Raw genomic sequence first — 26,367 nt, 5'->3', positions numbered from 1 at the left:
GTTGTTTCAAACTATGGTTGGGTAACAACAAAAACAGTTACTCCCTATAACTAGTTCAGAATTTTTGTGCTGTGACACCGGACAGGAGATTTTCATTTTTTTTATATCTAATTCAGCTTTGAATCTTTGCAATGTTTTGTCCTGTGTTTCTGCAGCGCTATGTGTGTTTTGCTCTTCCCACTGAAGTAAAGCCCCCAGAGGACTTACAGGACCTGGGGGTGCGTTTTCTGCAGCCGTTTGTAAACCTGCTCTCTAAAAGCACATACTGGTGGATGAACACCTTCATCACCTCAGCACACAGACGTCCCATTGATCTGAAGGTCATTGGCAGGCTACCGATCGCCATGAGAGCTCTCACCAACTACCTGAAGCTCCGCGAGGCCTTTGAAGCCCAGAAGGTACCGAGGAAAGAAAAGCTTTTTGAAATTGTTTAGTCCCATTTTTTAGTTTTATTAGTAACATAAAACCTTTTGATTTTGCGATGACTTGCTTGCTTTTTGATAATAATGATGCGAAGAGTCAGAGTGCGTCACCAGGCACAGCAAGAAAGATGTGAAGTATTGCTCAAAATGATTTCTTGAGTGTGCATGTGTGTCGCCAAAACACAAGGGACAGACAATGTTCCTTTTCCGCTTTGAACACATCCCAAGCCACCTCAGGTGAAGGCACTCAGCGTCCCTATGTGCTTTTGGAAATAAAGAGTGTGTGCAGTCATGTTTGTGTATGTGTGTACTCCAGGTAAATGGATATTGTGGAAGACTGTGTCACATGATGGTTCTCACGTGCGTGACATCAGTCACGTCTCGTGTTCTTTTTGACGTAAGGTGTGATTAATGCTACAGATGATTGATATTTCAGTGTAACTGAGATCTGTCACACTATGCGCTGCATGTCATGTTTAGTATTATACTGAAGGTATAAATTAGAGAAATAAAATCTATAATTCAAAATAGATCCTGGCTGACCTTTGGCTAAGCTCCACCCCCACAGGTAACTCATGCTTGCCCAGACAAGCTTTATAAAACATCCCATAGGAATGAATTGAAAGGGTGTTTTTAGGACCTCAAGTGTTTTATACCCACAGCTCTTAGTTTACATAAACAACTAAGTCAGGGCTGATGAATTTTTTCTAAATATATATTTGTACATTTATGAACAAATTAACACTCCATACTGGCACTACAATTATATATTTTTGTTTGTTTCCTTTAAAGACATATCACCATACCAAAACATGAACAAAGAGGTGAATACATTGTCTCCATTCCTTAATTGTAAATAAATAGAAACATTTCTGATAAGGAAAATGTGAAAAAAACAACAACAGTAAAATGTGTTTTTTACTGAAAAAAATTAATGGTAAGCAGGTACTGTACCTAAAACAATAATATCGTCTCATATTGTATATACTGTATATGCTAATGTTAACTCTTTTCTTGCCATTTTTTGTAGTTGAATGTTCTCTGCCTAGAATTTTCTTCTTTAAATATATAAACATACAATATATAAAATGAAAGAACAAACCGTCTGCTTTAAAAAATCATCATGTTCTCTTTATCCCCTCTCAATATGGGTAGGTTTCTTCAAAAATACCAAATTTGAATAGCATTTTTTAACAAAATTGTCTTTTGTTAGAGATCAGATTCAGAATGATGACCCAAACATACATCAACTTTGGATCAGTGAATGCTTTAGTGTTTTATAAGTTACGCCACCTAGTGGATAATAGCAGAAATATGGATTGCCGTAAAAACTTGTCACTGGCAGGGAAGCGTTTTCTCTTAATTGATGAGATAACTTGTCAATGGTGGTGAAAGAGTTAATCTAAAACTTTAATATGAAGGTTTATAAGCATCAAGGGTTGTAAGTGAACATATTCTCTTGTCTTTTTCAGAGGCCCCAAGGTTCTAATCCACAAGGGCCCAAGTGGATCTGGACGGCGCTTCGGCAAGCCTTTGGAAAACCTCTTATCCTCAGCATTGCTTTCCGTTTCATGGCTGATCTGCTTGGTTTTGCCGGCCCCCTTTGTATTTCAGGCATCGTGCACCATATCAGTAAAGAGAACCACACTATACAGGCACCAGTAAGAACACTTCTGTATTATTGATCCTTGCAGAGCTATACATTATAACACTGCTTCACATAAAGTATTCCGAATTTGTTACTTTCAGGTGTTTGGAATTGAAATGTAAATGTACAAAATATATTTTGTTGTACATTTATATTAGAGGTCGACCGATATGGCTTTTCTCTGGCCGATGCCGATTTTTAGAAATCAGGGCAGCCGATGGCCGATATGTTTGGCCGATTTTCTATATGTACATAATAATCAAAATGTTCTCATCATTAGCAGATATTTTAAATGTAAAAATGTCACTATTTAAGTCAAAGTATTTAAAATAATTATGACTAGTCTTTCTGAAGAGTTTTACAACCTCCTCTGCACCATGCATTTATCAGACTAACACAGTCTCACCCCATGTCGTCAATATTTGACGACACTTGACCATTCGTCATATGTTGACGTGAAGGGTATACCTTTCGTGTAATTTTTTGACGAACTGGGGACTTCAATACTATTACGTCCGTTGCATTCTCTTTCCTATTTTCTTACCATTTCCGCGTCGGTTTAGGGTTAGATTACGCAAAATTAAACAGTCTACGCGAAATTAAACAGTTGTCACCTGGCGTTGGGGTTAGAGTTAGGTACGCGAAATGAAACAGTTGTCACCTGGCGTTGGGGTTAGAGTTAGGTACGCGAAATGAAACAGTTGTCACCTGGCGTTGGGGTTAGAGTTAGGTACGCGAAATGAAACAGTTGTCACCTGGCGTTGGGGTTAGAGTTAGGTTTGGGTAGGGATGTCATTATGTAAATCTAACCCTAAACCGACGCGGAAATGGTAAGAAAATAGGAAAGAGAATGCAACGGACGTAATAGTATTGAAGTCCCCAGTTCGTCAAAAAATGACGCGAAAGGTATACCCTTCGCGTCAACATATGACGAATGGTCAAGTGTCGTCAAATATTGACGACATGGGGTGAGACTGGGTTGATCAGACACAGATGTTACCTGACACTCTGCTGTCATCATCTTTGATCAGTTTTTTACCATGGTTTTTATTGCTTTGTAGGATAAAATCCTTATTTGGTAGACCTGATAAATTATTTATTCATCATAAAGTTAACATAGTAAATGTCTATGTTTTTTAGTTGAGACTGTTATTTAGTTGAGACTGTTATTTAGGGCAAATCTTTCTAAACACATTTACATTCTCATTTCTGAGGCGCTATAAGTGACTGATTGTGCTGACAGTGACGTCTTGTGAGTTAAGTGTTGGGACAGATCTGTTGTTTCAACCGTTCATTCAAACTAATCCGTTCAAAGGAGTCAGTTCGCGAATCGGACGCATTGTGTTCTAATCCAGTCTGAGCAGCGCAAAACTGTAAACAAAGTGTTACTGTAACAACACGAAAAACATTTCCTCGGTGGATATGATTTGGTCTTCCGACCTTTCGCCATGTTTTGTTTTGAGTAATAAAAGCAGGGAGACAGTTTAAAAACAGAAAGCGTGCGCGCGCGGCTCTGCTCTCTCTGTCACGCAAACAAAACTCATCATCACTCATTAATCACATGAAATGAGCCTAATCTTTGCACGGACAGTGCACCGCGAGACATACTGTAAGCCCGTCGCGCTGTTGTACTGGCTGCTTAATTCGCGCGATCCTGCCATCATTTACTAAAGCTGTTTGTGAACAAGTCATGGCTGCACACACACGGGACGGGAGCGATCTGCTTGAAGCAAGAGGCAGCGTCACAAGTTCTACAACAACGCTTAGGTGCCCGCAGATGTGCCTGCCTATTAATCGGCCTAATTTTGCAGAAAGCCAAAGCCGATTTTTTTAAAATATGCCAAAAATCGGCTAATTAATTGGCCGGCCGATAAATCGGTCGACCTCTAATTTATATATTGTATATGTTCCATTAAACTATATTAAGATCAAACAATCCTTTTTTTTTTCCTAAGGTGAAATTAGAAATCATTGTTTAAGACACCTTTAATAAAACATTTGAGGCTTTAAGTCCATCCATATTTGTTTGAGGCCATTTATATGCTAATGTTCTCATAAATGTTGACATAATTCACTTTTGGCAGCCTTTAATATACAGTCTCTTTGAGAAAATGGACCAAAAAGAGTGATAGGTTGATCTTGCTGTAGATTTCTGTCCAATCATACGCTTTCTAGGACGAGAATGTTTCTCTCCACCTATACTGTACCACCTGCAAGTAGCAAATCATTGTTTATGGCTGAGATGCAACTGAAGCCTATCTGCCATTTAAAATAGTGGCGTGGCATCGATATGCCCTGCTAAACTTACTTTTCTAATAGGCAATACATCAACAGGAGAAAGAAGGAAAACCGTGTTCATCAATCCGTTTCATAGCATCATTACAGTCCTGGCTGTGGCTTGTGACATTCATCTTGTGTTCTAAAGCGTTTCGTCATCTTGCAGTTGTCGTGAAATATTAACAAGTTGAACCGTGCGTGTCATCTGGCTGTCGTATGTCGGCTTCTTTGGATCACTGTAATCCATTTCACCATATGGAGATTGTGTTTGCAGGAAAGATTGACATCTTTTATTATGCTTAGTTTATTATTTATTTAGCAAACGTATTCAGATTAATGACTGAATGTCATCATTTATTTATATACATTGCATTTTTCTATAGTGAACATGTAAAAAGTTATTTCAATTATTGAGTTTTTCTTAATTAAGAAAATGTAACTTAGAAATGCAATCGTCTCATTGTTTTCTGGCTAACAGTCCCGTTTCTTGGTTTAATTGACTAATTTGTTGTTGTGATGTTTGTTTGGTGGTTAAATGTCTGCAATAGATCACCTAGTGAGGAGAAATGCTTAAATGCTATTGTTCACCAGCTAGTGCTTTCTCAGATCAGTTTCTGCTGAAATAAAACTTTAAAATGTACACTATATTTTCCTTTTAAGGCTAACGTGTACCTATGTTAGAAAATGTTTGCTGAAGTGTCTAAAAATGTTAGCCTAGAAATCTAGACGCACCCTAGCGGCCGCAAAATATATTTGCTGCCAGGGTTTAGTCTAGGCACTCACAATACACTTAACAGCTCCAAAAACCAAAATTTGGTCAGGCCAATCACATCGTGTGTAGCGTCTGTGGGGCATGCTTAACATGATGACGACAGAGCTGCAACGGTTCCTACTTGGCGAACAGCTTTCTTTTGAAGCGGCTTTGGCCGCGACTCTGGAGGACTTAGACTTATGTTTTTCTTTGAGAGAAGAGCAAATTACCCTACTGAAGTTCTTTTTAAGCAAGAAAGATGTGTTTGGAGTTTTGCCGACTGGTTACGGTAACTACGTCACCTTCTTCGTTGCTCTGATTGGTCATAGCGCTATCCTATTGCGTGCAGAGGCATTTTGAGGGACAACCTTATATCCCGCCCCTTGCATTGAGCCGTTTGTGTGAAGAGTTGCCAGACCTTACATCTTGATGTAGGTCTGGCTAACCAGGCTATAAAAATGTATTAACTTTAAACCTTTATACGTATTATACGAAAGCGAGATGTATTTTTTCAAGTCGTGAGTACGTGCAAGTAGCCGATTCAGTAGACGTTGCCGCTTCTTAACTGAAATGTACCTTAATACAGATTGACTTTACGTTAACAACTGGTGTCAGTCACATACACCTAGTATCATTCTTAGTGGCGTAATGCATAAAGCTCAGTCCAGTAACTTAAACTGGTTTAAATATTCAAAGGACGACCCATTTATCACACTTGTGTCCTTTAGCAAAACAGGGGGATGCTCCATTCAAATAGCAGTGCAATAAAATACGCGCTATTTAATTTAGTGACATTAATTCTTGTTTCCAAAGTGCATTAACATCATTGTCACCTCCCTCACTGACAATTATAGTAAATACTAACCTACGGCTGCAAATGGTTTGGTGTGTTTCAGATGCAGCATCTAGGAATCTATTTCATCTCCTCTCAGGAGTTTCTTGCCAACGCATACGTCCTAGCCGTGCTCCTGTTCTTCGCCCTTCTCCTCCAGAGAACGTTCCTTCAAGCGTCCTACTATGTTGCCATTGAGACTGGAATCAACCTGAGAGGAGCCATACAGGTGAAAATCACATTTGTCAGCGATTTTTGCAATCTGCACATTAGCTTAAACAACTGTGTTTATACTTGAATCAAGGCTTTGAACCGGTTCACGAAATGAAAACCTGAAACTTTTGATGTTTTGCAAGGAACAGAAATGAAACCAAAAACTTTCAAAAAATATATGTTCCGGAACAGAATCTTTTATTTAAAATAATGTTAACCAGTTAATACTGGTATTCTTTTGTTCTTTGACAAGATTTCTGTCAAGCTGCACGTGCGGTTGAATGTGTCCGGTTCAAATCAAACATGATTATCCCTTTGCCTTTAAAAGATCAAAACTCTTGATGTATAAACTTGAGAGAGAGTTGCGCTACTGTGTCTTATACTGTAGTCCATTAAAATACATTTGACGAATAAAGCACTGAAAAACAACGTAATTTTCACTTTACGTGGTGCTACTGTTTAGGCTGCATCTTCTTCTGAAGGGCCGTTTGGAATCCGTCCTCCATCTGTGTGTTTGCTCATGTTTAAGTGCACTCAAAAGTGCATACACGGAGAGACGCATTTCAAAAAGCAAGCTAACAATCTTTCTGTTCTTGACAGGACACATACAAACAAAATGATCTCGAAATACCACAGTATTCTTTTTCTAATAAAAACATTTGTTTAAGTTGTTTGCCAATAAACGACATGGCGAGATTCTGCCCTACAAATGCAAAAGACCTTAACTCGCTAGAGTGTAGAACTGAGAAAAATGACTTTAAAGTTTAGACTTTTCAGTGACTTTAGTTGTCAGTTATTTTCTTGATTTTTATTTTCTCGAAAAAACAACAAAATTGATTCAAGGTACTTATCCACATGATAAAGGAGGTCTTGAATGTCCCAAAAATATCAATAACTAATTTTCGACCAAAAACGAAGTTACTGCCTTTTGCCTTTGTAGGGCAGCATTGTCCTTGTCTTAATTCATGTATAATGCTGAAACAAATGTAGGCATGTCAGAATTACAGTTATGCCGTTTACATAATGTAGCCTTTTTTAATGTTTGATGACAAGATAGAGACTTAAGGAAAATTATGTAGACTAATTATTTAAGTTCAATGTCCTAATGATCAGCCTACTAATTTGTATGTCCCTCAGCTGACATATAAACATTATTAACCGGTTCGGGAACTTAATTTTTTGTTCTAACAGGTTCAGAAATGTCAATTTTAGAATAAATGGATAAGTGCATAAACAGATTTCATAAAAATTGTAAATAAATTCTTAATACTGTAATATGGGTTTTGGCGGAATCTAGTGGTGAGATTGCGAATTACAAACAACCTCAATTTCAAAACGCAATGGGAAGTTATGATAGCTGCCACAGGACAAATATGTCATTGTCTGAGACAACATAGCGATGAAACATACAGTTTGTATGCTTAGGGCTACTGTAGAAACATGGCAGTGACTTCCATATAAGAAGACAGGCGGTTAATGTAGATAAAAACTGCTCATTCTTAGGTAATAAAAACAATACAGTTCATTATGTAAGGTCTTTATACATCACTTATAATATAGATATGTATATTTGACTGCATTTCTGTCAAGCAATCCTCCTAAAAGTCCCACATTGCACCTTTAAAGCTGCAATCCGTTTTTTCCTCTCTATCGCCATCTCTGTTTAAAACAAAAAATTGCAGGTTACTTTATGCACCCATCTTTACGTGGCCGACGGCTCCACTTATAAATTGTTATTATATAAATTAGTATTATTATTATAAGTGTACACACTAAAAAAGCTTGGTTATTTTCAACCCAGTGTTGGGTCAATAAGTGACAAACCCAAAATTTTGGTTTGAAACAACCCAACTGGTTGGATTCGTCCCTTGTTCCCCCAACTCTGGATTGAAAATAAGTACCATTGCAGAGTAAGGCAATATAAAATATCAATAAATGATTTTCAGTTGCCATTTTAAACAACATTTTTATTTCTATTCCCAGACCAAAATCTTCAATAAGATCATGCGCCTCTGCACCTCCAACATGTCTATGGGAGGAATGACAGTGGGTCAAATTTGCAACCTTGTCGCCATAGACACAAATCAACTGATGTGGTTTTTCTTCCTGTGCCCCAACCTGTTCGCGATGCCAGTTCAGGTAAGCTTTACTCTAGGATCCTATTCCCAAAGGCCCTTGCACGTGACTCGCCTCGGGGCTCGAACACATACATCATGTGCCACTTTGTCCTCCACATGAACAGCATTACAGATAGTGTCAAAGGAGGGCGGTTTAACAAGGTTGATAGGTAGTATTTGTACGCAGTGATAGTAAAAGCACAAGCAAGAAAAGAGGTAACATGTCTTTGTAAAGATAAAAGACTAGGTGATTATTCTTGACGCAAAAAGGACTTGTCTTTTAACTTAACGTGTCTAGAAAAACACCCTCAGCATAATAAAACATAATTAAAATGATCAAATATTTGTTGGATCTCCATTGAAAGATGAAGATGCCTTAAAGCCAAGTTCGAACAGTATGTTTACAAAAATAATGAAAAATGTCACAAAGTGGATTTTGGGAAGTCATCTAAAAACTAAAGTTGCTTAAGAAGATTATGAAAGTGCAGCGACAATTGTTTTCAATAAAACAAGGTATTACCAAAGTAAACATGGTGGGTTTTGATTTCATGTTGGCTTCGAGTCAACAAACACATTTTCCATCTTTGCCTCGCAGTGAAAGCTATTATTATGTTGAATATAAATAGCAAACAGAGGTTAGCAGCAGTGAAGTGTCTGGCAGCTTATGTCATGAGTCCATAGGGATTTATTAGGTTTAAAAGTCAATGGGGGAAAACTCCTCGTCATAATGGGGCATCATGTAGAGAAGATGATTGACCTGGAGCTTCAGGCATGATAGGTCATCGGATTTGTAGGGGTTTTGTGTCAAACCATCTGTGGACCTTGAAAGTGGTTAAAACACATTGGAATTGTTTTCGCTGAAGGAAAGCCAGGCGTATCTGAACACATGCTACAAACAGAGCTCAATTGTTAACCCCCTCCTCTTTGCCACCTGCTCCTGCTACTCCATCCCTGAAGTATTTGTGGGTGTGCATGCATGCATATAGAAAGCAGTGTATATAATGAGATGGGTGATAATGAGGCCAATATACAGTATATACATGCACATTTACATTTATGCATTCAGCAGATGCTTCTATCAATTTTTTTATTGGTATTTATGATCTTTTGCGCTGCTAATGCAATGCTTTCCCAAAAGTACAACAGGTCCATTTAGTATTCCTCACACATCTACTGCTTTCAAATATTGATCTACGGTGGTTAAACAGTAAGGAAATGTCAAGTAAATCTGTTTCGGTCTTGTCCCGCCATGCACGTTGAATTGAGTGTCTAATCGAAGTCAGTTTTTTTCTGTTAATGAGGCACTTGAACAATGAAGTGTTTTAATTTAAATAAAAAGCCGGCTTTTAACAAGCCCACCAATTAAGTCGTCAAATTGCCCTTGAAATAATGAGAGGCCTAGCAGGCTTTTGTTAAAAATAAAAGACATCCTTCTCACTTTTAACAGTTTTTGGTAGATTTGCATTTAACAAAGAACAAAACCACTTAAGCTGGCATAATGTTGAGAATTAGTTAAGAATTAGTTAGATTTTTTCTTTCTATAATTCACAATAATAGGACAGATGGTGCATGGCTCAGTAGTGCTAAATCAGGAAGACTCCAGGAAGTTGAAGTCACTATAACTACGGTGTGCATGGCACTTATTTTACTAGTAAAGCAATAGCACACATCCTTCAAAGTCACTTTGGTCGCTTTTGCAAGGGAGATTAAATCCAAAGAGAACTCTACAAAAATGTTGGGTTGTTTTAAATCATGGTTGGGGATATTACACAGAACCAAACACTGGGTTATAAATAAAACTTACCCAATAGGTTGTTTCGATGCACAGATAACAACATTTATGTTTATTTATTATAACCAGTGTCTTCTGTCCAATATTTACAGGGGTTTTCAAACTTTTTTGTTCTAAACCTAAATTATTTACTTGAAGAACCCCCTGAGGTTTCTAGTAAATATTTAAATAATTTAATAACACATTTGCATGTTTAACTCTTTCACGCTTCCCCGCCAATGACGAGATTTTCCGTTTTTCCACAATACCGCTATTATCCACCAGGTGGCGCCCTTCCGCAACTTTTTAAACCTGGAAGTATTGCCCTATGGCAAGCGGCTGCATGTCCGTGTCTGTTTTAAAGATCGCTCTGAATGGGATCTCTATGAAAAGTCAGTCACAAAAATTGAATTATCTCTGCTTTTTGCTCAAAATGTGGTGTTTTTGCAGAAACCTACCCATATTCAAAAGCTGATTACAAAAGAACCACTGAAGGTAGGATGAAACGTTTTTTTTTTTTTTTTTTAAAGCAGAGGGTCTGTTCTTTCATTTGGTATATTGTATGTTTATATATTTAAAGAAGAACATTTTCTGGAAGGCATTAAACTTTGGTGAAAATCATGAAAAATGCTGGCGCTGGCTGGCAACTTTTTTTAAAAAAAAACGCTGGCGGTGAAAGAGTTAACTTCAAAATTTCATTTATTTTTCATCCAGTTTTTATCAGTATTATTTTACATAATTATTGTTATTATTACCTGTTATTGGACCTTCATCTGATAAAATTTATTTTATAGGTGCAAAACAATGTATCTGTACATTTTGAATGAATTATTAGTTTTTTATATATGGTCATGTACAGATTAAACAAATAAAATTGCCTATATATTTTGGTTAGTATGTGTTTTTTTTTTAGATTTTTTATTTTGAAATTATTCATTAACATTTTATGATTGAATTATAATTAAAGACAGATCTCTGAAAGCCAACGTTAACATTTGAAATCACCTAAACAAACCTGCCCCTACCCAATTAGAATCTGGACCTTCTTTTGATTGACCCGGCCCACACATACCCAACCCAGGCAATGATGTCTGTGTTTTTCAAAAATCATGCACCCAGCCTTTAATATATTTTTTTCAACTCACAAACCTCTTCAATTCCCACACGAACCACCAGGGGTATTCATTAAATATTACAGTAGAAGAATGGATTATTGTGTCGCTTGACAAAAATCTCTGAAACAAACTGTCCCATTGAACTGAATTAGGCAATTTGCATAATAGCGTAATAGGTTTACAAATAATTTATGCTAAAATTTGTTCTTATTGGTTTTTAATTATTGTACGTCATTTCTGTGCTCCTGATGGCATCAACTGGAATTGCAAAGTAACCTTTACTTTATCCCAATGCTAAATATACCAGAAAAATATAAAAGTACAATAACGTTTTTCCTCTTGGTTCTAGATCGTAGTTGGAATCATCCTCCTTTACTACCTCCTGGGAATAAGTGCCTTGATTGGGGCGACGGTCATCACCCTTCTGGCTCCTGTTCAGTACTTTGTGGCTACCAAGTTATCGGAAATACAGAAAAGCACATTGGTAAGTTATTTAAAGGGATAGTTAACCCAAAAATGAAAATTCTGTCATCATTTATTCACTTTCATGTTGTTACAAAACTATATAAATTCCTTTATTTTGATGACCACAAAAGAAGATATTTTGAGGAATGTTTGAAACCAAATCGATCATGAGCTCCATTGACTTCCATAGGTAAAAGAATGCTATTGAAGTGAATGGGGCCTCTGATCGGTTTACCTACAAACATTCCTTAAAATATCTTCCTTTGTGTTCAAAGAAATTTATACAGGTTTGTAACAACATGAGAGTGAGTTAATGATGACATAGTTTAAATTTTTGGGTGAACTATCCCTTTAACATTCTTTACTTAATGACAAAAAGAAGTAAATAGCCTGGGGTCAATAAGCTGTACAAATATAGATTTTGCTTAAACACAGATGATATTTGTATAGTAAAGCCTGACATTGTCGATGAACCATTCAACGGCTGAGTTATGTGTGGTCAAATAAGACCCAACAGATTATAAATACCTTTCGAGTTGTTGCTTATGTGTAATTTTTTTCACAAAACTCAGGATTATTCCAGCGAGCGCCTGAAGAAGACCAATGAATTGCTGCGGGGTATCAAACTACTGAAGCTGTACGCCTGGGAGAACATCTTCTGTTCAAGCGTGGAGGAGACCCGGAAAAAGGAGTTGACCAGCCTACAGACCTTCGCTTTCTACACATCAATATCAAGTGAGAAATCTTAGCATTCACTATGATTTCATATACAGACAACAAGGACCTAAAGCCATCTTTTTTTGGGGTAGTGATAGGTTAGTCTTAGCATTCATGCTCTTCCTTATCCATGTGGGATCTTCTTGGTTGGTTGAAGATGCAAATGTACAAGACTCATCATCATAATGCATTATTTTGTTACTTCACATGCTGCTGTTCTGCTTCTTTGACCATGTTGTTTACATTGTTAATTAAATCAAGGTTGCGTAGTCTTTCAAGCGTACTTGTTTCCTCTCCGGTCACTTATTGCATTAGTTTGCTTAACACTAGCGAGTATTGGCTTACTCATTGAGGTTAATTCAGTACGCAGTGGTGCAATGAGCCATGAGATTTATGTACTGTTTTGTTTATATCAGTGATCCTTTTCTACTGATGTTTCTGCAAAGGTGAATTTTTATCTTTTTTAAAGTGCTGTAGTTGTAATACACATCCATTTACATTTATAAAGTCTTTAAAGTTTTGGCCACATGTTCACAATTGCATAGAGGATTATTATACTGATGCTATAGGATATTTAGACCTGATTTCTCCAGGGTTATTGTAAGATGGTGAAAACCCAATTAAAATAAATTTTTAGTAATTTACTGTTTTCTACATAAAATCATCCTACATAATGTAAAGAACATTCTGTAAAAATATAACCTTGATATTTGTATTATTGAAAGAGTAAACACTGATATATGTTTGTATATCACCATTCTTCCTAATATTACCAAGATATGAATTTTGATCAGAATTGCCTAGCCCCACAAGACGCAAAATGAGTACACCAAAGGCATTTCAAATATCATAAAAACCGTATATGCTAAAGCACCACAGCAAGACCCATCAGTAATGGAAATTGCAGATATAATAGCAAAATTGCCTTCTGTTGCTTACTGCATTGATGGCAATGCTTCCAGCACGCTAACTTAAGTAACCAATCATATTGATGCCTTAGGAGACCTGTCCAGGCTTTTGCTAAAATGTCATGTCAAGTTTTAGTTGGGTGTTAAACTTGTGAACCCATTTTAGGTGGCAATAAAAGTCGAGATCATATGGCTATCATGGGAAATTGGCACAATCCGTTTAACTAGGTCAGCAGGTACTGTAGGTGAGGTAGATTGTTTTGATATATAGAGTTCAACAGCAGCATGAGGTGTTTTATGCTCAGACATGCTTTTTCAGTCAAATAAATTAGCCTGAAATACCACCAATTAATGTCAATGTTGAAAACAGTGGGGGCCTAAGACAATACATGGGGTACTAATTTGTACCTTTATGAGTTACGAATACAGTGAAGTATTGTCTGGCCTCCTCTATGGGAATCTGTGTAAATTTGTTTTATATTCTAAAGAAATGCATCGATCTCAGTCAGATCGATGTAATGATAGGGTTGGCTTTCAACTGGAATTGCTTAATGCGCTCGCTAGGATCCACACAGTCACAGCACTTTCTATGCATCACAAGATTGAAGCTATTACACATTCAGTAATGTCAGCAGCCATCGGGCAAAGAAATTGTGCAGATACAGCAACCCGCAGAAATCAGCAAAACTTCAAATGTAGCCTTTGTCAACTGTGACTGTTCTTAGCACAAACCATTAGGAGATAGAGATTAGTTGTCTCTATAGACTGAAGCTTAAAGTTGAAGTCTGAAATAAAATTTATTATATTTAAGCATATCAATTTTGTTTTGATAGCAGTTGAGATATTTACTACATGAATCATGTTAAAGAAATATATCATTTATCTATCATTTTGTTTCACTTGCTTAGTTTTATGCTTTGTTTTCTCAAAAATTTATTTCACGCCTCATCCAAAATGTTCTCCTCATTTTAAGAATCAAGTAGTGCAGCAATATAATTATGCATTTTCCCTCTGGGGAAGTTTGTTTCTCCAAACTCATATTTGGAAGAATATTTGCTTTCAAATCTGTAAGAGCAGATGCATGAGTTATACTTTTTAGGCAGTAAAGTCTTATGAGCTTTGGTTCACGTCCCTTATCATGAATTAGCTGTAGATCACTTTTGATGTTCATGTCCATGTTTTAATAAAATTACAGACTTAACTTAGCCCTGGAGAAATAACAGTGGCGGTGTATGACATCTCTTACCTTCTGCATGGAATTTATTTACCTTTCTGTGGCCGGTTGCATAAACATAGCCGTGACGTTAAGACTGCGTCTTAAGAATGAGTCTAACTAACTAGCAATTAGTTAGGGCTAATCAGTCTTATTATTTGGATTTAAATTAGACCAAACTACCTTTCAATGTATCATACTTAAAACAGTTATGATCAGTCTTGAAGAAAAAAATTCATGACTAACTTTAAAGACTTAGGTGCGTTCCATTCGACAGGGTCCCTACGGAGTGTTCACTGCTCCCTACTCCCTGAGCACGGTATATCAGTTGAAGTGGACTTCACGCACAATAACCGCTCATTTGGAACGGCCTGCAAACGTCATCAAAGAAAGTCAACGACGGGGTCGCGCAGATTGATATAACATAAATATTCAGAACTACATTCATATTTTAATTTTTATTTACTATCACATTTAAAATATCTACACTATACAATAAAAAAAAAACATTGAGTACTACGTAATGAAAAACGTATGTTTATTATACACTTTAATTGATTATTGCTGCTATTACTTGACTATTAACAGAATTGAAGCCCTGCTGTAACTGTCATGCAAATATGAAAGTAATTTTTTATTTGGTTAACTACGTGTATATATGTGTTTTTAAACGATTGTCATATAATTGAATAGCGGTCTGACCGTTCTGACTGGTGATCACGTGATGCGCGCAATGACAGTTGGGTGATTATCGCTCTCCACTTCCTGCGAAGTGATGTAGCGATGTTCCCTGATTCCCTATGCCGTGCGCAGTGCCCTTCGAACTGAACATGTTCGCTTCCTTCGGATTGGAATCTCACTTAAGATGGCGGAATACCCTGTGAAGTCCACTTCGCAGTCCACTTACGGTCGAATGGAACGCACCTCTAGTCTTAAAGGTTTATGCAACCGGTCACTGGTCTTTGCATACGTTTGTTAGACAGACATCTTTGGCTGTTGGTAGGGCTGCATAATAATTAATCGCGATTAATCATTTGCAGAATAAAAGTTTTTGTTTACATCATGTATGTGTAAACTGTGTATTATAATTTTGTATGTATAAATACACACTATGGACCCTATTTTAACGATCTGAAACGCAAGTGTGAAGCGCAAAACGCAAGTGACTTTGTGGGCGGATCTTGGGCGCTGTTGCTACTTTCCCGGCGGGAGAAATAACTCTTGCGCCAGGAGCAAATCAATAAGGGGTTTGTCTGAAGTAGGTTCATTATTCGTAGGTGTGGTTTGGGCGTAACTTCAAATAAACCAATCAGAACGTCATCCAACATTCCCTTTAAACGCAAGTGCGCAAGTTCCATGACCAGGTGCACGCCAGGAGCGGTTCACAGCCGAGGAGACCGACGTTCTTGTCAGAGCAGTCAAAGGCAGAGAAGTTGTTTTGTATGGGAATGAGAGAAACCCGCCCAAATCAGCGTTGGTTAAACAGGTGTGGGAGGAAATAGCCACAACTGTCTTATCAGCTGGCATCCCCATGATGTTGCGCCAAGCGCTACAATGATGTCAGGAGACGGTCACGGGGAATCCCAAGCTTGCCAGCATAAATCGGGCACGCCGTGTAACGGCAGGTGGATCTGCCTCCACACATTACCTGACGCCAGCAGAGGACATCGCTGCGTCCATCCTCACCGCTGAAAGTGTTGAAGGCGGTTTGGGGGCTTTGAAATCGGACCCAAGAAACGCAAGCAGTCCAACCACAAAGTACACTTACAAATCAAGTTCATATACATTAAGGTTTCTTATGAAAACATTTGAATTATTATTTACATAAAATAAACGTAATACAGCCACACAACAAACTTATGAAAATATTTTAATCGTTATTTGCTTGAGAATTTTTTAACGCAGCCACACAATGAATAAAAACTATCACCACAATGCTCACCACAATGATTTCCCTTATCTCGTGTGTTAATATTTTTTATTGTAACAATTTATGATTTGCAAAAATAACCGTTGCATCTGTGTAGATTAGAAAAGCAAAGTGTGTGCGCGTTGTGCACGCTATACATTATGGTCAAGCATGCGCCCTTAAAATGGCATAATGAACCACGCGCAACGCGCCACTGACTTTAGACTAGTTTTTTCTTTTGGTCAGTGGCGCAATTGTTTTTTGAAACTGCAAAATAGCATCAGGGATGGTTTGCGCCTCCTTTTTTGTGCTGAACCGCCCAGGGAGCGCAAGTTCATTCCCTAGTTTGCCGACGTGCGATTGTGGAGGGGAAAACCCGCTGTGCGCCGGTGCAAAATACGAATGATACATGCGTCACTGACAAAGTCAATTGCGCTGGGTGCAAGATAGGGCCCTATATATTTAAGAAATATTTACATGTCTAAACGTGTATATACATCTTTATATTTATATATAATTTATATTATATATAAATATTTAATATATATATATTTTAATTATTATGCATGTGTATTTATTTATATGTACGTAATTATTATACACAGTACACAAACATATATGATGTAAGCAAAACTTTTATTCTGCAAACGATTAGTCGCGATTAATCGTTATGCAGCCCTAGCTGTTTGATGATGTCTTGCTGTTTATTCTGAGCATGTTGCAAGACGTGTATTTCATTTTTAAGATGCTCCAAGTTCAAAACAAATAGCAAGATATTTTTAGGAGGTGTTTGAAGATATTTTTCAGTTTGTTGCATTATGTCCAAATGTTAACAACTGATAAACAAGGATGAAACTTTACATTGATTAGTTAACCAATATTTACATATATTTACATACTGTATTTAACCAATCACTATTTTGAATATTTGCTAATGTCTCTCTTGATGTCTGTGGTGGTTTTAGCCATGGTGCTACAATGTGTTTATTTTCTATTACATTTGAGTTAGATGCTCAGCAACATGATGGATATATGAAATATCACCTGGAAATATACATTTTTAAAATTAATTTGTTTTATTTCTTCACAGTATTTATGAACACAGCCATTCCCATTGCTGCAGTACTCACTGTAAGTATAAACCACAATTCAGATAGTATTATTTTTTAAAGCTTACCTATTACATAAGCAGACAGTTAATCTAAAACTAAATGAAATGAATGTATATAAAAAAGTGAAAATATCATCTATTTTTGTTTTAGACGTTTGTGGCTCATGTGCACCTGTCTGATGATGCTGATCTGTCTCCCGCTGTGGCCTTTGCCTCCCTTTCACTCTTTCATATCTTGGTGACACCTCTATTCCTGCTGTCAAGTGTTGTGCGCTCCACTGTCAAAGCCCTGGTCAGGTCAGTTATAAAGCCATTGCTTAAGGATAAGATACTTTGCTACTTTAGCTCTGTATCAAAACTTAGTGAGCTACAAAAGCAGCGTCCTAAGCAGTGGCTGATAGTTATTTGGCGCAGATTCAAAATATGTGTTCGTTGCGTTATGTGAACCATGTGCATCATGCGTCTGTATCCTGCAAGCACGAGCGTCACTTTTATCATTAACCCTTGGTGTATTCGGTAACCTGATAGAATAATTTTGTAAACAATTATAACATATTTAACATTTACAAATGCATTCTGGGATTTTGGCCAAAATTTTATATACAGGGTTCCCACGGGTCCTTCAAATCCTTGAAAGTTTGTGAATCTGGAGGGCTAATTTTTTGTTTGACACATGAAAACGTTTCTGGTTACGTATGTAACTGTTGTTCCCTGAGAAGGGAAAGAGATGCTGCGTCTCCCTTGCCATACTTCCTGCATCCCTGTAACGCCGTCTTTGGCAATATTTCAGATAGCGATATACTATCGGCACCCTGTCTTTGTCGTTAAGCCTCACCATTGGTTGAATTTGAAATACACATTTAGACACTTACAACTGGAGGCGTCTCCAAAGTGTCACCGCAGTGACGCAGTGCAAGTACCCTTAAAAGGGAACTGTAACAATGTCTCTTAAAAGGTAACACGATGTAACCTTGATCTCACTTATAATGTGTCCCCACATTTAGTCCTTGAATTTGAGGACATGGACTTGGAAAGGTGTGGGAACCTTGTATATAATATTGCTGTTATTGCTTCGTATGAATTTGTATGAAGTGAATCGTTCAAAAATGTACAATTAGAAAAACATTATTGAAACCCCACTCCAACCCTAAATATCACAGGAGAAAATGCTGATTTTTCAAAAACATTCAAATTTGATCTTATCTAAATTTTAACAAATTAGCCATCTCATAAACGATGTAAAAATTTGCATACGATTGTGTTGATATATATTTTTTTTTAGCTTTATATAGGCTCTGTCATTTGCATGTGTCATTAAACATTTTGAAGTTACAAGGTTATTGACTGGCAAATGGGGGACATGTGTGTTATATCAATCATTGACATGTGTGTTATATCAATCATTGAAACAACAGCATCTGAGGCAGTAAGTGCACCATACCATATACTGTAAAGCATACTATATACAGGCAAGCATGCATTTTTATTTATTTAAAAATTGCAAAACCCACATGCAAATGTAAAGAAAAATACTGACAGCGACAATATGTGTGTATATTTTTGTTGATTTTCCCCATTCTCCATTTTTTTCTTTTTAAAACAAAGATTATATCCCCTGCTGTTCTCACCTAGTGAAATTTACTGCTTAATGTCTATGTAGTGTCCTACGATAATCGTTGTCACAAGGATTACTGTGTGTATTACAGTGATATACAACCAAAGAAAAGGTTTTAGGATTTACAGTTTTTAATTAACCACCCAGGGATAGAATGTAATGGTCTTGCACGTTGCCTACGTCAATGTGTGATAAATCATTTCAGCTCAGGCGCGCGCTCTGGGTTTTTTCTCCTCCCCATCACAGCTAGACTTTTTTCTGAGAACGGTGATGTGTGTTTGTGTGCCACGGGTTAAATCCCATCAATCCACCGATGCGTAATGAATTTTAGATAGTGAGGCTGTATCTAGTGTGCAGCTCAAAAACAAGTCATAGATCAGCGCTGTACAGAAAACAGGCCATGTTTGCCATCCGTCCAAAGCTTGTAATAAACATTTTTTTATGATAGCATCTGCTGTTTCTAGAGTCATTACATACAACATTACATTAAAACATAATCCATTTCCGCACACTACACATCATTTGTGAAGGCATCAGTCTTGGGTCTAGCTAAAAATAATGGTTCTTTTTTCCTTTAGTTTATGTTGGACTGTAATGATGGTTGGACTGTAATATTTGTTTAAAGTAGTATTGACCGGCAAGTCATCCAACTTGATATCACTGAACTCTCGAAGTGCCTAATTTGTATAAATTTGTAAGGTGAGTATTGTAAAAAACTTACGATTTTAAGTAAAAGCAGTAATATAGCCCCACACCTCTAAACCCAACTTCGCTGGGGTGAAGCATATCGTACAAAAGTGTAGAAACTGTTTTGAAAATTTTTATGAATTCATATCAATTAGCTACCTTGTAAAATAGTAACGGATTGCCATGAGATTGTGTTGGGTCAAACAAAACTGACAAGTGTAGATTAAAAAGACAAGTTAAAAATGGTTATCACGAAATGTTGCAATTTTTATGAGAATAATTAATATCATGCAAGCATATATGACAACTATAGTTGTACTAACAACTTATTAAATTATTTTTTGTTGCCAGTGTGCAAAAACTGAGTGAGTTTTTCGCCTGCGATGAAATTGGAGTTGAACAGGAGCACAAAGCAACAATTTTAACAATTTTACCCAACTCAACCAATCACAACAAATACCAAGCCCTGGTAAGTAAAGTGTGAAGCTATTGAATCTTATTTACTTAAAAGGGACATTTCACAAGACTTTTTTTAAGATGTCAAATAAATATTTGGTGCCCCCAGAGTAGGTATGTGAAGTTTTAGCTCAAAATATCACTTATAGATAATTTGATATAACATGTTAAAATTGCCACTTTGTAGGTGTGAGCAAAAATATGTCGTTTTTGGGTGTGTCGTTTAATATGCAAATGAGATCTCTGCACTAAATGGCAGTGCCGTGGTTGGATAGTGCAGATTAAGGGGCGGTATAATCCCCTGCTGACATCATAAGGGGAGCCAAATTTTAATGACTTATTTGTTCACATGCTTGCAAAGAATGGTTTACTAAAACTAAGTTACAGGGGAGTTTTGTCACATTTTCTAGGTTGATAAAAGCACTGGGGACCCAATTATAGCACTTAAACATGAAAAAAGTCAGATTTTCATAATATGTTCCCATTAAAGAATGAATCAAAAAGTGATTTGATTCACAAATTTGTCTATTCATATAAACACATGACCAATATGCTTACAATTAGTGGCTCTCTAGAAAGAAAATGTCTTTTGACAAGTAATAGTAACAAGTCATCATTCATATCTCGGATTCAATTTAAGTTTTGCATGAAGTGATTCGTACAAAAACATACGATTATCATAAAAAATATAATAACAAAAACTCCACTCCTAACCACGCCCCTAACCCCAGCGTCAAAGGGGCAAAAGCAAAACATGAAAATGTTTGAATGTAAAATTTTGAATCTTGTAAAATACGTACGAATTGCCATTTAGATAGCGTTGGCTTTTCTAGCTATTTCAAAGGTCTTTAGGAGTTATGGTCTCAAACATTTAACAAATTCAACTTCAAATAAATTCAAATGTAATCATTTAGCACATTTTTATGATTAAGCATCATCAAAAATGAAAAAAAATTATCATTGTTGAAAAGTTGTTTTTTACACCTCTACTACAGCCTTTAAAAGTGGTAAACCGCAAGCATCCCATCAGAGAGGACTGGAACAGAATAGGACTTCAAAGCGAGCTGGATGATGAACTGCTGGGGGTGGAGGATGAAGATATCTGCATTAAAGTGAGATTAATGCAGTTTATATGCTGTGCATCAAGTAAGGACACAAGAAAACTAACAGACCCTGTTTTCTGTCCTAGATAACAAATGGCTATTTCAGCTGGACTGATGGAGCCCCAACACTCTCCAATGTGGATATAAAGATACCTTTTGGTGAGTCCTATGAGATTGTTAGCAGGTGATGGAGCTGGCATAGCGGTCAGCGCAGATGCTGTGATTTATTGAGCCGTAGTTCTCATGTGGGTGGTGCGAGTTTGGCTTGTGACATTTTCTAATTACTGGTGATGCAGCGAAATTTCGCACGCTGGAAATTTTTGGCGGAAAATGACATTATTGGTTTTTCGGTCAAATGGCCGAAAATAATTGGTGATTCACCTCTTCCATTAGTGCTAGGCCGTTATCACAGCGTAACTTGGCAAAGCGCGATTGTGACAGCTGTGTGCAAATACAAAATGACACACAAGTTCTGTGTAATGCGCCACTGCCCGTGATTGTGCTTTTTGTGACTCATTTTTAGCATTGGGGTGTTGTAATCGATCCCAAGTAGAGTCCGAGTTAAGATCAAAACAAGAGATCACGTGTCGAGTCCAAGTCCAGATAAATCTGGATTTGGACTCGGTCTTGACTCGGACTCGACATCTCTGGTCTTGGTCTTGACTTGGAGTCGAGTTGGACTCGACTACAACACTGCGTTGGAGATCATGCACATTGCCTCATACATATTTTTTCGAATTTTCTTACCACCTATTTCCATTCTCTGCTCTTCGCGCCGTAATTTCCTGTCCTCTTTTATTAAAGAGCCAATAGTTTGACCACAAAAGTTGATATGTTTATTGTTGGGGTCTGCAACAATATTGTTGTGTGATTTACACAAATGCACGATTGCAGCACGTGTGATTGGTCAATCGTTGTAAGCGTTTTCAATATGTAACGCCCATGAAAGTGGGTTTCAGCGCTTCCTGCGTGGACAGATAATCAAACAGACAAAATTGTCTCTGTAAACTGCCTATGGCATCGGTATTGCCTTACCGGAACCAGATTCAGAGAGTTTTGAGGAAGAAAGATCAAACAGAAACACCTTCCAAAGGACGAATTGTGCAGGATGCTTCACAATGGTAATTTTGTAACCACCTTTCACTTCGGATGTGTTTAATGGCCCCCGCAACGTGGTCACCATTGTTCGGACCTCTGTGAATTTTTCCATTTTCAGAAATACAGGTAAAGACCCTGAATAAATTCGTTTTCTAGTTGTCTGTCAAGTCACCCTTTACTCTCTTTCACTGTGTGAAAGCATGACGGCAAACCGTGGTGCAGAATTGCTTTATAATGTTAACCACAGTCGATCTCCAGGCACCAAACATCTGCGCTAAAATAAAATACCATGCACGCATTCTCTGCAGCCCAGCCCAAAATCTAGTCAAATGCTTTTTTTTGCAAAGAAGGCGCAATGAATACAAAATCATAATTTTTTTTAAATATGAAATCTAGAAAGATTGCTATCAACCAACTCAGCACCATTGCCATGGACAGCATCTGCTAACGTCATGAGTCTTAAATGAGTCTGCATAGCACACAAAGAGAAGACGTTATCAGAAAACGCAGCCTGATTATAAATGTAAAAAGTGTTATGAGGTTTTAAGTAGCTCTCCCCACTTACCACTTAGACTCGCACTTGTACTGCGTCAGCTTTTGTCAAATGTCTTTGTATGAGCGAGACAACAGTATTGTCGTAACTTGTTTATGCAGACATTTACGGTACTTGTTAAATTAGAGCAACACAAGTTTAAACAGCGGTTCAGTTTAGACATACAACACGTAAACAGGCTTCATTTAACAAACAAAGAGAGAGAGAGAGAGAGAATCTATTTTACAGTCCTTTTAAAAAAGACTAAGTTTACAATGTAACACTGTACTGCTTGATTTGAAACGATTACACTGTAACATTATATGGTCTGCGCAATAAAGCATATATTGTTATTATTTGGGTAAATAAATGTTTATTTTGAATCATTTCCTCTTTAAAGGGATAGTTTGGCCAAAAATGATATTAAACCCATGATTTACTCACCCCCAAGCTATCCCAGTTGCATATGTCCATCGTTTTTCAGACAAACACATTTTCAGATATTTTAGAAAATGTTTTAGATCTTTCAGTTGATTAAATGTAATGTTACAGAGTCCACGACCTTCAAGTTCAAAAAAAGTGCGTCCATCCTTCACAAAATAAATCCAAACAGCTCCAGGATGATAAACAAAGGTCTTCTGACGGTAATCTGCGCGGTGTTGTTGTAGAAATGTCCATATTTAAAACTTTATTTACATAAATAAATACCTTCCGGTAGCGCCGCCATCTTAGTCGCGTCCGGATTCAGGATGAGAGCTTACGCAGCCTACGGGGGCTACTCTGCTGCTGCTCTGTGCCCCCGCCCTCCGAATTTGTCATACGTCACTAAGAAAAGTGCGTACACTACGCTAATACTCTCTCCTGAATACAGAGGAGTCTAAGATCGCGGCGCTACCGGAAGGTATTTATTTACGTTAATAAAGTTTTAAATATGGATATTTCTACAACAACACCGCGCGGATTACCCTCAGAAGACCTTTGTTTATCATCCTGGAGCCGTTTGGATTTCTTTTGTGAAGGATGGACGCACTTTTTTGGACTTGAAGGTGGTGGACCCCGTAACATTACATTTAATCAACTGAAAGATCTAAAACATTTTCTAAAATATCCGAAAATGTGTTTGTCTGAAAAACGATGGACATATGCAACTCGAACAGCTTGGGGGTGATTAAATCATGGGTTTAATATCATTTTTGGCTGAACTATCCCTTTAAGTTGTATTTCTTTTGATGCATTAAAACCCCATGATTCACAAAGCCTGTTATTTGGTTGTTTATTTGTGTGTATTCTCTCTGCAGGTCAGTTAACTATGATAGTGGGTCAGGTGGGTTGTGGGAAATCATCTTTGTTGCTGGCTGCACTGGGTGAAATGCAGAAGATCTCTGGCACTGTGATATGGAACAAGTAAGAGTCTACTGTTATATTTAATCCGGTCATTTAAAAATGCATGTATGTGACCCTGTGTGTCAAATTTAGGTTAAAGTCTCATAATCTAATTATTATTAGGTTATAGGAGGATCAAAGTTTGATTTCATTCATTGATTTAAATTTTTCAGCTAATATCAAAGTTATATTTTACAAAATGTACATTTGGTTTACTTTATGTATGATGATTTTTATATAGAAAATATAGTCTGAGTTTTCACAGACTGGGTCACAAGTCGAGTTGATTGTTTGTCACTATTGAAGACCTTACTCCTAATTATTTAGCTAGCATTCCGTTATTCAGTATTGATTAGATAATTGTTAATTGTCGAAGGTTTGTTTTCTCTTCCCTTGGTGTTCATGGTTGTAATCAGGAAAATGGTAATTGAAAAGCACAAATCGATGACACAAGTGGTCAATTCATACTCTTTGACGTGATTGGTGTATTCACAGGACGAAATCTCATTTGTTCTCAAGTGCTCTTAGAGGGGAACAACTTTTTTTATGAGTAATCCCTTCCATATGTAGCGTACGATAGATAGTGTTTCTATAGGTGCTAATGCGATTGATATATATGAAGTTGCTATTATATAAAGATTTAATATTCCTCAGTAGTTACTGTGATATAACTTCTCAGCAGTTTCAATTATGTGTTACAATTTGGGCGATTATGTCATTTGGCTGACGGTTAATTGTCTAATAATTGGAGACGATTGTGACGATTGTCTGTTTTTTTGGTTTGACATTTAATTATCATACATTTTTTTCTTTGTTTATGAAATAATTGTCACACATTGTTGTGATTATTTAAATTCAGTTTTTTGCAAGGTTTACCTGGCAGTAAATATTAATACACATAACACATATTTAAAAGTAATCTGATACTGTCTCATTTATACAGGCACTGCAGCTCCCCTTTGTGTTTTTTAGAGAGATGTGCAATCATTGCGGTGATCTGAAATCATTGTGATGAGGTCAAACAATTACGATGAGATGATTATTTAATCATCGTGACAGCCCTAGTTACAATGGCTTTTATTTAGGATTAGGATTTTCTCAGGTGTTAAATTTCTGTGTGTAACCCGCACTGTTTGTGATACAGATATAATTACTTTAATTAATAAGATTTATGCTTGGCAGATAATAAAATAGGTGAAAAATCTATAGACTTGCAGACATTGAAGATACAAGCTATATATATGGTAGAAAGCTGAATATCATGAGGATTTGGGAGTGGTGGGTTTTGACTTGAGTGCCTAGCAACTACCCAGAAGACATAAGCAATGTCCTAGAAACCACCCAGGACATGACAACCGATCAGAAAGCTCACCATCCACATAATAAAGGCGTGCAATACCGCCTACGATACCCACGCATTATGGCCAGAAAATTATATTTTTTTCAGGAAATGTAAAAATCGTATGCATTCCCACAAAACCTCTTTCAGCAGTGCACGGCGGTGAGGTGTCACAACTTGTCAATCGCAAACATGCTCCGGTTTTACTCTGTGTTATGCAAGAGGAACAGTCTAGTCACCTTTAAAAAGGTCTTATTTCAAAAGAAAATGCCAGTAGGACACAATGCACCCTTCACATTTTAGCAGTAGGGCACAAGGATTTATGAAGAATATGTTGTTAACTTTAGAGCAAGGCAACCCATTAGAGACCCTTGACCTATCAACCTTAGATGTCTCACCTGACCTGCTGGGTAGAAAATGAGGCTGGAATGTTCTCATCAGCTGTGGTGTTATCTGAGTCACCTGTTCTTAGCTTGAGATGTTACATGGGCTGTTTGTAATTAAGATAATGATTTGATGTCTGACAGTCTCTTTGAAGAACCAAGGATTGGTTAAGCACAATGCAGAGGATCTTTTGTTCAATTGCCAGTTACCATTGGCAACAACCAACCAGCTGCATCCAAATCAAAAGGGTATAGATAACAGTGAGATTAGGACAGACAATGTGATTCCACTTAAAATGTCA

At 37.2% G+C, this 26,367-nt stretch overlaps 1 protein-coding gene across 4 annotated transcripts in view; it reads left to right on the top strand.

Moving 5' to 3' along the window:
- Positions 1-26,367, top strand: part of abcc8 (ATP-binding cassette, sub-family C (CFTR/MRP), member 8) — a 73,753-nt gene that overhangs the window by 9,832 nt on the left and 37,554 nt on the right. For all 4 annotated transcript variants that reach the window (XM_065292212.2, XM_065292213.2, XM_065292211.2 and 1 more), the window contains 12 exons: positions 156-398; positions 1,895-2,083; positions 5,995-6,159; positions 8,127-8,282; positions 11,496-11,630; positions 12,184-12,346; positions 17,449-17,489; positions 17,621-17,766; positions 20,123-20,240; positions 21,223-21,339; positions 21,417-21,489; positions 24,259-24,364. In XM_065292212.2, the coding sequence (XP_065148284.1) occupies positions 156-398; positions 1,895-2,083; positions 5,995-6,159; positions 8,127-8,282; positions 11,496-11,630; positions 12,184-12,346; positions 17,449-17,489; positions 17,621-17,766; positions 20,123-20,240; positions 21,223-21,339; positions 21,417-21,489; positions 24,259-24,364 (1,652 nt within the window). The remainder of the gene's footprint in view (positions 1-155; positions 399-1,894; positions 2,084-5,994; positions 6,160-8,126; positions 8,283-11,495; positions 11,631-12,183; positions 12,347-17,448; positions 17,490-17,620; positions 17,767-20,122; positions 20,241-21,222; positions 21,340-21,416; positions 21,490-24,258; positions 24,365-26,367) is intronic.

This window comes from Paramisgurnus dabryanus, chromosome 23, assembly GCF_030506205.2.
Source record: "Paramisgurnus dabryanus chromosome 23, PD_genome_1.1, whole genome shotgun sequence".
Classification (NCBI taxonomy): Eukaryota; Metazoa; Chordata; class Actinopteri; order Cypriniformes; family Cobitidae; genus Paramisgurnus; species Paramisgurnus dabryanus.
The sequence above is the reverse complement of the archived record's forward strand: the minus strand, read 5'-3'. Positions and strand labels throughout refer to the sequence as shown.